The 13,744-nt window shown below is 41.6% G+C and overlaps 1 protein-coding gene across 1 annotated transcript in view; it reads right to left on the reverse strand.

Annotated features, from left to right (window-relative positions):
* LOC148442708 (uncharacterized) overlaps positions 1-8,395 on the reverse strand; it is a 31,076-nt gene extending 22,681 nt beyond the window's left edge. Inside the window, exons 1-2 of the mRNA XM_088463554.1 lie at positions 8,300-8,395; positions 4,139-4,534 (exon numbers count right to left, since the gene is read on the reverse strand). Of these exons, the coding sequence (XP_088319680.1) occupies positions 4,139-4,534; positions 8,300-8,381 (478 nt within the window). The 5' untranslated portion in view covers positions 8,382-8,395. The remainder of the gene's footprint in view (positions 1-4,138; positions 4,535-8,299) is intronic.
* Positions 8,396-13,744: the final 5,349 nt, after the last annotated feature.

Here is a 13,744-nt window from a genome sequence, read left to right on the forward strand (position 1 = left end):
GGACAGTTTGTAGCATGTCTGTGCAAGCTGTGCAAGAAAAACTTCACAAACTTGTGTTGTCACAAGCTAGACTTCGATGTTGAGGCCGAGTGGCATTTTTTGGCCACAGCGCATGGGAAAGGCCACTGTGATGGAGTTGGTAGCACAGTCAAGAGATTGGCAGCTAGAGCCAGCCTACAATGTCCATATGAGAACCAAATCTTCACACCTCTCCAACTTTATGAATGGGCAGCAGAAAATATATCTGGGATGAATTTGAGGTTCACAACGCAAGAAGACTATATTGAGTCTGAAACATTTTTGAATGAACGTTTCAGCCAGTCAGTAACTATTCAGGGAACACAACAGTATCATGCTTTTACACCTATTGATTCAAGTACATCAACAATATCTGTGAATATCTTTTCTAAGGCTACAACATCATCTACAGTATTCATTACAAAATCTCTAAACAAACTCCAGCTGACACAAATAAATGGCTATATATTACCATTGTGTATAACAAGAAATGGTGGCTTGCTTATATGATGGATAAGAAAGAAGATGAAGACGAATTAAAAGTGACCTTCCTTCATCCAGCTTGACCTTCACTATCATTCTTCTATCCAAGGAAGCCTGATGTACTATGGATACCTCTAATAGATGTCTTATGCAAGTCGCCCCTATAACTCCAACTGGAAGAATTTATGTCATGTCTACTGATGACACTTTAAACACCACTGAGGCATTGTCAAACTATATTCAGCTAACATTGTTGACTAACTAATACAATGTCATGTATTTCTATTCAACTTGATTTATATAATTAGACTAATGAAGCCATCAAATTTATTATTACCTATTACTACTTGTAATACACCCGGCTTTTTGAATAAACTACCTTGCTTTAAAATTATTTTTAACTATGAACTCATTATCCTCCCACTTTTAAATTTTGACAAACAATTAACATTAGTATAGACTATTTCCAGATTCAGTGTGTTGATTTGACACGGAATGACCCTGGGGCTGATTTTTAGTCCCAATCCATCCCTTCACTACAAAGTAATCTTTCTTTCAAATCACAGTTGCTCTACTTCAAAAGCATTAATGGGTGTGACCCCAAAGTCCTGACCCTCCAAACAGGTGCAGATGCATCTTTTTTGCTGGCCATCTTGGCTGCAGGTTGGATAAACATGCCCACAAGATGTCCTCTGATATCTGTGGTCCCTCTACTATCATTCACAAATGCAATCCTCATAGCCCCGGTAGCAAACTCCATCTTTACATGACATTCGCCCATTGTAGCCTATGGGCTACTGTATCACAATAGTTTTCGTAAAGGGATCCTTTCGATCCCTCCCCATCAGCCCAGCATGCCGGATCGGAACCTGAAAGGAAAGTGTTTTTTGCAAGGACAGGCTCTAATTGGAGCCTGTATCCCAGCAAGAGACAGTGGATAAATGGTCATATGTGTTGGTAAGAAATGAAGATGTGGTAAAATTCACATTATTGAGCCTCTTTTTGAGGATGTCATGAAAAGTACAAGAATTGCGCCAATGATGCACTTCTTTGTGCAAACATTTTTTAATAAGATGCATTTGTTTAGTGTGCCATGGCTGGCAACGCGTCTGACGCAGAGTGTGAACAGTAGCTGGGGCCACTTATTCAAGGGATAATGCTACGGTCAGAGATGGGTAAAAGTGTTAGAGATCAGAGACTGAGCATAGTTTAGATAATAAAAGATCAAGGCATTGGCCATCCCAATGAGTAGAAGAGCGGCTCTGAATCAGGCCCTATATTCACTGGGATAAATGGTCCTATTACAAATAAGTTGGTCTCAAAAAGACTTGTATCCTTCTGTCATCAGTGACTTGCTATTATTGCAACTAATGTTGCAACTAGCCTCAAGAATAAATAATATGTGTATGTTGTTTAATAACCTGGGATTGTAGCACTTTATTTCCTGGGCCGTATTCCTATATCTCAAATGATTAATTATTAAATTGCATAAAACAGTAGATAAAATAGTCATCTAAAAAGATAATAATATGAAGAGTTCTGCGCAGGGTATAGCAAACGCCCCTTTGACGTGAGGGCAGAATAACAGTGTCACTTGTAACTGATGCTGGCATGCTGTTGGTATTGCAAATGCCCAGTGCTAGTAATGCAAATGCCCATCTGCTATGAAGGCAGAATAACAGTGTCACTTTTAACTATTTAGCCATGTCAATGTAGGCAAACACCCCTTTGCACAAGACATAAATCCAGATTTTGATTCACTATGTTGTATTTAGTCTAATTCATCCAAACTCTGTTCTTCCCACAATGGCAAACCAACGTACATGGATCTGACTCACCCATGGAGTGCAGGAATTGCTTAAGGAATAAAGGACCATGCATGGGGAGGGCTCAGGAGATTTTGGGTGAGATAAAGCTGATTTATGTGAGGAATTTTGGACACCAGCACAGCAAGTGACAGCCATTAGCTACTATGCTGTTTCTGATTCTGGTAGCCGGGGAGGGCATGGCAAAATACTCTAAGGCCTGGTGCTGTCTGCCATTAGCTGTGAGTAGTTGGATCTCAGCATAATCCTCTACCCTGGAGATTGTCAATTGTGCATTCATTAAACATAGAATATCCTTTTCTTAGGTCAGAGCCTTCCCTTTAGAGTTTAAGCTCTCACAAACATAGATCATTATATACCAATCTAAAATATGTCTGTTGTATAGTTACCTGCACATGTGCAGTATGAATGGCTATAATCTGAGCATGTATACACACTGTGCTTTTAGTAGCATTATAGGGATGCTACAAGTGTATTAGCCTAGGGCGTCCAGAACACAGTCAGGTACTGTCTAAGCTTCCATATACCTGTGTTGCACTTACAAAATGGTATATTAGGTCAGGCTGGACGTGCATACTATTGTACTATTGTACTACTGGTGTGGGGATTTCATTTTACATGTGACAACAACTGGTAACATGGTTGGAGACATGTAATAAATATACAATATGAAGAAGCCAGAGAAACAGTTTATGGCATGAGAGCAGTGAGAGTGACTGCTGACAGTACTGAGAAGTGGAGATGAAGAGGATGTATTTGGATGAAGTGGAGATGAAGAGGATGTATTTGGATGAAGTGGAGATGAAGAGGATGTATTTGGATGAAGTGGAGATGAAGAGGATGTATTTGGATGAAGTGGAGATGAAGAGGATGTATTTGGATGAAGTGGAGATGAAGAGGATGTATTTGGATGAAGAGGAGATGAAGAGGATGTATTTGGATGAAGAGGAGATGAAGAGGATGTATTTGGAGACAATGGGCCTGATTCACTACGGATCGTTATTGCGATTACAGCTGCGATTACACACGCAGGTCTGCTGCAAAAATATGCAAATGACTGCAATCGCAAAGCCGTCCAGCCAGTATAGAGACGCCCACTACCGCTATCTCACATTCGTAATACCTTGCAGTCCTGCGTATACATTAGTAACATCGGGTAACATCGGTCCCTCATGCAGAATTACAGCAGGTCTGACCTCATTCAGAAATTGCTAACCTCGTCGCACGCAGTGAGTACACAAGCTGTGTATGGCAGCACAGTGGCTAATTTATGCACGTCCCTGCAACGGCGTTCAAACGGACACGCACGCCTGTGTTTCTCTGACCACTCCCCCGTCATCTCCCCCAAACGCTGACATCCTGTCCCTGTCTGCGATGGCTTTGTATCTGCGTAGGTGATCACAATGTCAACTCACCCACGCGCACTGCGGTGCATATGCATGCGCAGTATGTGCCATCGGCCAATCTGCGTACACTGTTGCAGTTGTGATCCGTGATGAATCAGGCCCAATGTACAAAGACCCCACTTTCTTACTGCGTTTTTATACAGTTTCTAGGACCTTGGGAACAAATTAATTGATTTCAATAAATTCTTACAGGAATCAGTTTGTGCTTAGTGTTCTGTCGCTTAGCATTGCAGTTCTCCATTACCAGCACTGAGCGCGGGATTGCGGCATACAGTAAATCTGGTTGGGAAGCAATGGGTTAACGCGACAAAATCAAAACAGGCTAAAGTGTTTTAAATATAGTACATGTACATTGTATAATTAAAATATTAAGTACATTTTTAAAATACAATAATGTTTTCTTACCTGTAGGTGTTACATATCCCTGCTGGACTGTTAATATTGTACCATTTCCTTTTCCATTATTATACATAGGTGTTTCAATAATGATCTCGCAGATATACAGCCCATCATCTTTCTCTGTGACTGAGTCTATTGTCATCATTGCTGTATTATTAGCTATACTATAAGTAGTAGCATTGGTGCTGCTTTGTGTAGGTCTTAGTGCGCTCTCAATGTTCCATATAAGAGATGATAACACAGTTGGCGTTTCTGCCCCTGTCACGTGACCTCTTCTCCATTCCACCCTGATCCGTGTAGCTCTCTCTATAGTCCAGCTGCAGATTATCCTGGCAGGGTCTCCTTTATTTGGATTTAACTCTGTCGGAGTCTGAGTGACAATGAGATTCCCAAAAGCTATATCTATATATAAAACATACAAAGAATTAATGTTTTGTAAACACTGTATCAGACTTCACAATATATATAAGCAAATGAAAGCTATAATAATTATTATGCTGTATGAGCTACACTCTCCCTGTCAAAAACATTTGCTTACTGATGAAAGTACAATATACATATTATTATTATTATTATTATTATTATGTTGGATTTACTACAGAGGAAATACTATACAGCTTTGATTACTCTTCCTCAACAAGCGGTTAATAAATGCATTGGGTTAAATTTACAATACATCAACCTCTGATCACGTCTGCATCTATAACTTTCTCAGCAATACTCTGCCCACGAGTTTTTATCTAAAATATACTTTACAAGTCAGTTTCAAAGATGCACAAAAGTATGAGCTTACCGTGCGAATCGTGCTGCCTATAGGGGGTAAGCATAGGGAGTTGGACTCGGTGCCGATGTTTGTGCATTTGAGCTATTTTTTTTATACTGCGCATGCGCCAAGCTTCATTACTGGACGGTGGTCGCAGTATGGTCTAGGACACAGTATGACTGATAGACAGGGATCATCTGGGGAAGGTGGCGGGGGTGCGGTGACTCAACCACGGGTATGTAGCGACTTGCGACGGGAATTCTGAGTAACCATAGGGTTTCTCAGAAGATCGATGGTGCGAACGATGTTGTGTCTTTGTACGCAAGCGGCCGGGCTTGAGACACATTTAGTGGGCGTCTTAATACACAGCCGTGACTGGATTTGCGCACAACTCTGAATTAGGCCCATAGACTTGTGGGTCAAGATTGCTGGTAATATGCAGGTTGCAAAATTTAGCTCTTGAAGGTGGGAACCCAATACCTTATATGTGAGCTAGTAGTTAGAATGCGCCTCATGTTGTTTAAACATGCAGAAAACAAGATTTCCATGTTTTGCAGAATAAGAACCAGCTGAGCTCTAGTCTACATGACTGGTGCTCCACAAACTCACTTTCCGCAAACACAGATCCACAGCGCTGAGCATAGTCCACCGTGAACGGGTAAGAGTCCAGCATTGATGAGACAAGCAAACACCAAAAGCACACCCCACACCCCTAACACCTGGAGGCGACTCTGCACCAGGACTTAGATGGGGGGAGAACACAGACAATACCAGCGAAGGGCCGTGGCATACGGTGAGATCTGCCTTCCTTTCTCCCCAGTCAGGACACAATCGTGGACCTAAGGGGCAGCAGTGGAACAGACTGTTCTAAACCATGAGGCCAGACCAAGTTGCACACTCAGGGGGAGATGTATCAAGCTTTGGAGAGAGCTAAAGTGGAGAAGTTGCCAAAGCTTCTAACAGTCATTTATCTAGCACAGTCTATGAAATGACAGTTAGAAGCTGATTGGATGCTTTGGACAACTCTCTCTCCAAGGCTTGACACATCTCCCCCTATAACAGGTTGATACTGGAACTTTTGCAGACTGATTTAACCCTTATTTTATCTACTATATCCCAACCCCTTTGTTTCATTACCCCTATCAGATATTTCCAGATATTCCTTATTTTTAATGCATTAATCTTCATATGGCACCCGCCCAAGCAGCATAACATATGATATAATAAAATTGTAAAATATGCTTCCCCCAATTGTGCAATTTGGTTTCATATGGCAATAACTCCAATCACCCATCATTACAGCGTGCTTTTCACCCATTTTTCACCTGTTTCATATTCATTTAAGCACAATCAACCCACAGCATCTATATACTGTATACAGTACACTGAAAAGCTCTGTCTATGAAGCTTTCCATTACAAGACAATGGGCCTGTTGTGGAATAGCCCCACATCTGGATACTGTTCTGGAAGGAATCAGTATGAAATACCGGCGCCCGCATGGCCGGCAGTTTGAATCCCGGCAGCGGCAGCCCGACAGAGGAACAGATCCCGGCATTGGCAGCCCAACAGCGCTGGAAATCCAGATCGTCCCCAGGTAAGTACTAACTAACCTAACCTACCCCCCAAACCCTCCCTTAGGGGTGCCTAACCCTAACTTCCCCCCCTAGTGCCTAACCCTAATCCCCCCTCTAAGTGCCTAAACCTAACCCCCCCTTCCCCGCTGCCTAAACCTAAGTCCCCCGGGGGGGTGCCTAACCCTAACCTCCCCCTGGAGGTGCCTATCCCTAACTCCTCCTTCCCCTAGCCTAACCCTCCTGAGGGGGTGGCTAACCCTAAATCCCCCCCGGGAGCCCTAAACCTAACTCCCCCCCCCCCGGGCTGTCCGCTCGCGGCGCCCGGCATCCCTTCGATCGGGATGCCGGGCGCCGTTCTCCCGGCATCGGTAAAATGACCGGCGTCTACATCTAAAAGTCAGACGTTTGACCCTCGCCGGGATGTGACAGTCGGGAAGCCGGCTGTCAGTATAATGCCTCCCTTCCGGAATTGTCATGTTAATTCCAAATATACCCTCTTCTCCTCCCCAGATCACCCAGAGTACCCCAGCAGCATCACTTTGCTTATTACCACATCAATAGATATCAGGAACTGAAATTAAGAGTGGTTAATTAATATATTTACACTTTAATTCCACTAAATACAGAAAACTATTAATGGAAATTCACTTACTGGTCTAATTTCAATCATAGTTAATAAAAAGATATATATATATATATATATATATATATATATATATATACATACATATATTTCAACAGGAACAAAGCAGATACTCAGTTCCTGAACCTCTCATTAACTATAACGTAATGTCCTGGGTCAAAATGTATTTTCCATAAATAAGTTTAATTTTAAAGTCCCTTTTGAGTGCCTTCAAATACTGTATATATATATATATATATATATATATACAAATACTGTACTGTATTTATATATATATATACAAATACTGTATATATATATATATATATATATATATATGTGTATATATAAAATATATGTATATATAATATATATCATTGTTTTTCAATAGCTCCAATCCACCCTCAGTTCCTAAACCTATATTTCCAGAAAAATAGCCCCGTGTATATATATGTATGTTTGTGTATATAAAATTACACCTATTTTTCTACAGTCGTTTAAAACACTAACACATTTTTTGATTGGCTGCTTTAGGGATTATATCCCCTAAGACAGGGGTTCCCAACAGTCCAGGTTTTAAGGATAACCATACTTGAGCACAGGTGACTTAATTAATACTTCAGTTATTTTGATTTAACCATCTGTGCTCAACCATGGATATCACTAAAACCAGGACTGATAGTGTGCCTTGAGGACCGAGATTGGGAATCACTGCCCTAAGATATTAAACTAGATGTTGTTATTTGCTACATTACTATTCTAGCATCTCATTTTTCTTGATACTGTATTATGTTTTGTTTTTTTTTATGTTGTTTTTCAATTGAAAATATATAGAAATTTCAAGTTAGTATAATTTAGATCACATGAAATATCCAGGATATCAGCTTATCATAAAATCAGCTTAACGTTACATTATTATTACATAGAAACATATTATTGATAAGAGTGTAGTATAAGGGGTACATTTACTAAGATGAGAGTTTTTAGAAATGGAGATGTTGTCCATAGCAACCAATCAGATTCTAACTATTATTTTCTAGAAGATGCTAGTTAAATGTTAAGTAGAATCTGGTTGCTATGGGCAACATCTCCATTTCTAAAAACTCTCATCTTAGTAAATGTGCCCCTAAGTATCTCAAGAAACATCAAAACCATTGAATCATTAGTTAGATCACTGCAATGCAGGAGTAAATAAAGTAGAACTTACCTTCATAATATATATGAAGAAATACAAGGACAAGCCATGATTTACGTGACATTATTGCAAGACATAGTGGGTCTAACTGCATGCTGAGAATGCAGGAAACATATATGAGAGAAGACACGTTACACTTAATCAGCGTGCTGACACTTCCTCTTCCTAATCATCATCAGAGAAAAAGTTTAGAGCATTTAGATTTTATGACTCAGTGAACTTTTCTTGTTTCTTGCTTACTGTTCATCCAAGACTGAGGTCATGAAATCAGCCTGCATGTGCCCTTGTTATATACAGTAATTTCATGTGTCTCCTGTGCGATAATGCTAAGCTGGATGGACCCACAGGGCCTGATTCTGAATCAGATGCATCTCTTGCTGCAGTTACATCTGCGACTTTATGCTAATGCCGCTACCCAATATAATTTCAAGACTCTGCGTCCGAATCTGTACTGTATCCTGAGCAGCTCTTACTAAACAAGGAATTCTCACCTACTGATTGCAAGGGTCTCTCAGTTGCTTGGTCAGTATAAGTGCTCTCTCCATGTTGGCAGCAAAAGCATTTGCTTACAGCTTACACTTTTATAATGCCTGTTAGCTGTAGTCATTGCACTGGCCTGGTAGGCTGAAAGCCGTAATAGCTTACTGACAACCTATTCCTCACTGTAGGACTCCTTTTCCAGCTATTGTGACAGCTAATATATACATTCATCATAAAGCATATGTGCTGGAGCTGTAAAAACAAGAAGAGAGCTATATGGAGGGTATATATACTTCTAGGGGTATATTTACTAAAGTGCAGGTTTCTAGAAGTGGAGTGGTTGCCCATAACAACCAATCAGATTCTCCTTAACATTTATCTGGCACCTTCTAGAAGATAATAGATAGATTCTGATTGGTTGCTATGGGCAATATCTCCACGTCTAAAAACCTGCACTTTAGTAAATATACCCCCCTTCTCTTACAGTTTTCCTCTCACACCACCCACAATCCATTTTCTATCTCATTAGTTGGTTGCTTGGAAAGCTGGCAGCACTAAACCTCCTTTCCTGGATCATCCCTCCTCTTCCATTTTACCTACTCTGATGCCCTTGTATCTGGAGAGGAAGTTATGGCCCTTCATCCGGTCCTCCCCCCCTTCCACCTCCCCCCTTGACTCTATCCCTTCATGTCTCCTCCGCTACCTCTCTCCTTGTGCCCTTTTTCCCATCTTGCCCACCTCCTTAATCTCTCCCTCTCATCTGGTACTGTCCCTTCTGCATTCAAACATGCCCTTGTCTCCCCCATTCTTAAAAAAACCTACCCTTGATCCTAACACTCTCGTCAAATACCGTCCCATCTCTCTCCTCCCTTTTGCCTCCAAGCTCCTTGAGCGTATTGTTTAAAACCGCCTTACCACCTTTCTTTCCTCCCACTCCCTCCTTGACCCTTTTCCTTGCTGCTAAATCCAAGGGCCAATACTGTGCTCATTCTCCTCTCTGCTGCTTTCAACACTGTTGACCACACTCTCCTGCTGCAAATCCTACACTCCCTTGGTCTACATGACACTGCCCTCTCCTGGCTGTCCTCCTACCTCTCTGACCAGTCCTTCTCTGTCTCCTCTCATGACTCCTTCCCCCCCCACATCCTCTTACAATCAATGTTCCCCAAGGTTCTGTTCTTGGACCTCTCCTATTCTCCCTCTATACATCCTCTCTAAGTGAGCTCTTTTGACCTCCATTATCATCTCTATGCGGATGATACTCAGATATATCTTTCCTCCCCTGACCCCCCCCCTCTCCTCACTAGTATCTCCAACTGTGTCTCTGCTATATCTTCCTGGATGTCCCAGCGATTTCTTAAACTTAATATGTCTAAGACTGAGATGATCTTCCCACCCTCCCATATAACCTCACTTCCAATGATTCTTTATCAATTGATGGCGCAACTATCTCCTCTAGCTCCAAAGTGCGTGTCTTAGAGTTAGCCTGGACTCCTCCCTCTCCTTCAAACTACATATCCAGAACCTCTCAAAGTCCTGTCATTTCCATCTCAAAAATATTTCCAGGATCATACCCTTTCTCACCCAGGATGGTACTAAGACCCTAATACACTCACTGGTCATCTCCAGATTAGACTACTGTAACCTCCTCCTTTCTGGCCACCCCAACCCATCTTTCTCCTCTCCAGTCTGTCCTCAATGCTGCCGCTCGGCTCATCTTTCTCTCCAAACACTCTACATTTGCCCCCCCTCTGCTACATGCGCTTGAGTGGCTCCCCTTCCCCTTCAGAACCCAATTCAAGGTTCTCACACTCGCTTAAAAAGCCCTCACACATTCCTCTCCCATTTACCCATTTACATCTCTGACCTCATCTCCTGCCCACCCTCTTCATTCAACAAATGCCCGCCGCCTCTCATGCCAACTGATTTCTTCCTCCCTCTCCCGCTTCCAAGATTTTGTCCGTGCTGCTCCCCACCTTTGGAACTCTCTCCCTCTCCCCATCAGACTCTCCACCTTTCTGCAATCCTTCAAACAGGCTATCAAGACCCACTACTTAATCAAAGCCTTACAGTTCTCATTCTAACCCGCTACTCAAAGCTCCCTCCTCCATGTCTACCCCATCTGTGTCACGCCTGTTTGTCTGCCCCTACCCTTTAGAATGTAAGCTCTTGCGAGAAGGTCTCTCTATCCTCTTGTGCTTCTCCTTACTTTATTTTCATCTACTTCTTACTCCCCACTAGGGCACCTAAAACTTGGTTGCTTATGCTCTGTTGCTTATTTGGGTGTTATAGTCACCAATGTAGTAATGTACAGTATATTATACATGTCCTTGTCCTGCATTGTATTTGTGTTGTACTGTTAGTCACTTGTTTGGTTATGTACTTTGTAAAGCACTGCGGAACACTTGTGGCGCCATATAAATAAATGATAATAACAATAATAATAATAATATAACCTTTTCATGAAAGTTTGGACAGGTTCTTAGAAGCAGTGGCTGTCTCCAATGCACTTGCAGCCACTGATACTTTGGTACAGACACCAGCACCCTGCATGCTGATGTCACAGCTCTTCTGACTTCCAGGCAAGTCATTATGCCCTCTCTCTCCCCAGGTGCCATAATTCATTTATTAGGAGTGATTGGATTACAGACCTCAGCACATTGGCTCATTTAAATATCTGTGCCACTGACAGCTCTGACCACGGATTGTATAACCAATATAGTTTGCCAGCAGCCAGTCCTGACTGAGAGTGTATAATAAATATTTTCTCTGCTGCCAGTCATGGACTTGGTCTGTAGAACCAATATTGTTTGCATACTGCCAGCCCTGATCCTAGATTGCATAGTTTATATAGTTTGTCTTCTGCCTGTCATGACCTTGGGCTGTATAACTAATAGAGTTTGGCTGCCATTATTTATTTATTGTTTACCTATATAGTGCCAAACTTTTTGGGAACTTTTGAGAAAGCTGCCAATTGTATTTTAAGTTGAGAAGAACCTTATCTGGCTGAGAGCAACAATGAAAAGGAATTGTAAATTCATTTCTGCAGGGTGATCCACAGATTTGGGCATTTTGATTCGGTCCTAATAGTCTTCCACTACCTTTTTCTCAGGTACAGTGTGAACAATTGACCTCTTGCAACTTCACTTCAGATAATGAATTATTGGTGCAGTCATATAGTCGATGGTGGCATACAATCTGCAGCCTTTTTGAAAAAAACTTTTGGAAAACTTTTTAGCTGCAGAATTACCTTTATGGGTTCAAAACAGACCCTGGATGGGTAATTTTAGACCACAGCTTTTGTAATTCTCCCAAAGGATAATCTGTCCTCCTAGCCAATCAGATATTTGGATTTTTTTTCTGACTAACAAGGTGGGCAACCTTTACAAGGCTTATTACTCTCCCATTTTAAATAATTATAAAAGCAATCTGTCTTCCTGGAGTAACCTCTTTTTCTCCTTTGGGCTCTGGATTTTGGTGAATATAGAAACCTCAGTGGTAGGTGGGTTCCCAGTATGTTCTTTGCTTTTGAAGTCCTCTTACCTGAGATCAATTTGGTCCACTCTTACCTTATTATATGCTTATCTCTAGCCATCTGGTCTCACTTCAACCCCCTTGTACAGTAATCCCAAAATGGCTCTATTTATCAATCCTTTTTTTTTTCTAAAATAATTATTCAAGTTTCACTGAAATGTATTAAAGGGCAATTGTAGTAGTTTTTGTGAAAAACAACTCCAAGCCCTTACTTGTAATGAGAAATGCGATCTGCCTGAAATTTACTAAGGGGGAATTGTGAAAAAATACCGGATGGGAGCCCTGCTATAACAATGCCACCTGGAGATGGTGTTAAGCATGGTTCTCCCCAGTTCTCCTGCTCCTCTCTGACAGGCAGAGCAGAGCCAGGAGCCAACACCCTGTGATCAGCCTTGTGGTCTAAATAGACCACAAGCTGACTACTGTTAAAAAAAAGAATTGTTTAAAAAAAAAAAACCTTAGACACTTACAAGCAGCCGGGGGTCCACTGTTCGGTGATTGGTGAGCTCTCTCCTCCAGTCACCTGGTCCCTGGGGCTCCTGCATTGTGACCAGGATCCCTGGTGACCAACTGAACAGAGGAGAGAACTCACCGATCACCCATGTAAGTGTCAGCTGGGGGGAGCGGGGTCGGGCGTGGGGGGTAATGGGGGGGGCGACGTGTGTAGTAAATAGTGAGATTTCTGAGATAAACCTCCTTTCTATTTGGGTCTGTCATAGTCTGAATTAAAAATTTAAAACACAAAAAAGTCCCTCTTAAAAATTTCCCACTCACATGCTAAAGACAATCTTTACAAATTGACTTTAGCCAGGACTAACCATGAATCCATTTTATCAGACAACCTATGGCAAAAGTTTCCAATGCTGGTGATTGGCTGCCAAGGACATCCTTTTATTTGCCATTCAATCACAAGTGAACAGTGTAGAAAAACATTTGTGATTGGCAGTTTGGTGAGGGGAGGTCCTCCTCACTCATCGCATTAGTCATTTTGTGCCGTCAACCAAGGTGAGTTATATTCTATTGCCAGTATTATTCCAATTGGACTACAACAATTTATGAATGATAAGATGTCTATTATTGTTTTATTGTGCAAACAAGGCATGTAAATAGCTGTGAAATAGGTGTGGAAACACCTTGGGGTCTACTGATTATAGAAAAGCAGAAAGGGAAGTATCCCTTAGATATCCTCCAGCACACTAAATTTTACCACCAACAATACATGAGAGCTATATGGTAATAGAAATTCAGAGATATTTGTTGCATGCATTTATAAGTACATGGTAAGCTGGTCTATTCATTATGTTAATTATCGGGGACCCCAATAAGTAACATACTACTTGCGGCAAGCACCAAAGCAATTCATCAATGATGATTTCCCCCGGCATGGACACAGCTGATCCTAAAATCAGCTGTCTCCCCAAACGGCTTCATTGCTGCTTTTGG

This window comes from Taudactylus pleione, unplaced genomic scaffold (genome assembly GCF_031769625.1).
Source record: "Taudactylus pleione unplaced genomic scaffold, aTauple2 ptg001408l, whole genome shotgun sequence".
Classification (NCBI taxonomy): Eukaryota; Metazoa; Chordata; class Amphibia; order Anura; family Myobatrachidae; genus Taudactylus; species Taudactylus pleione.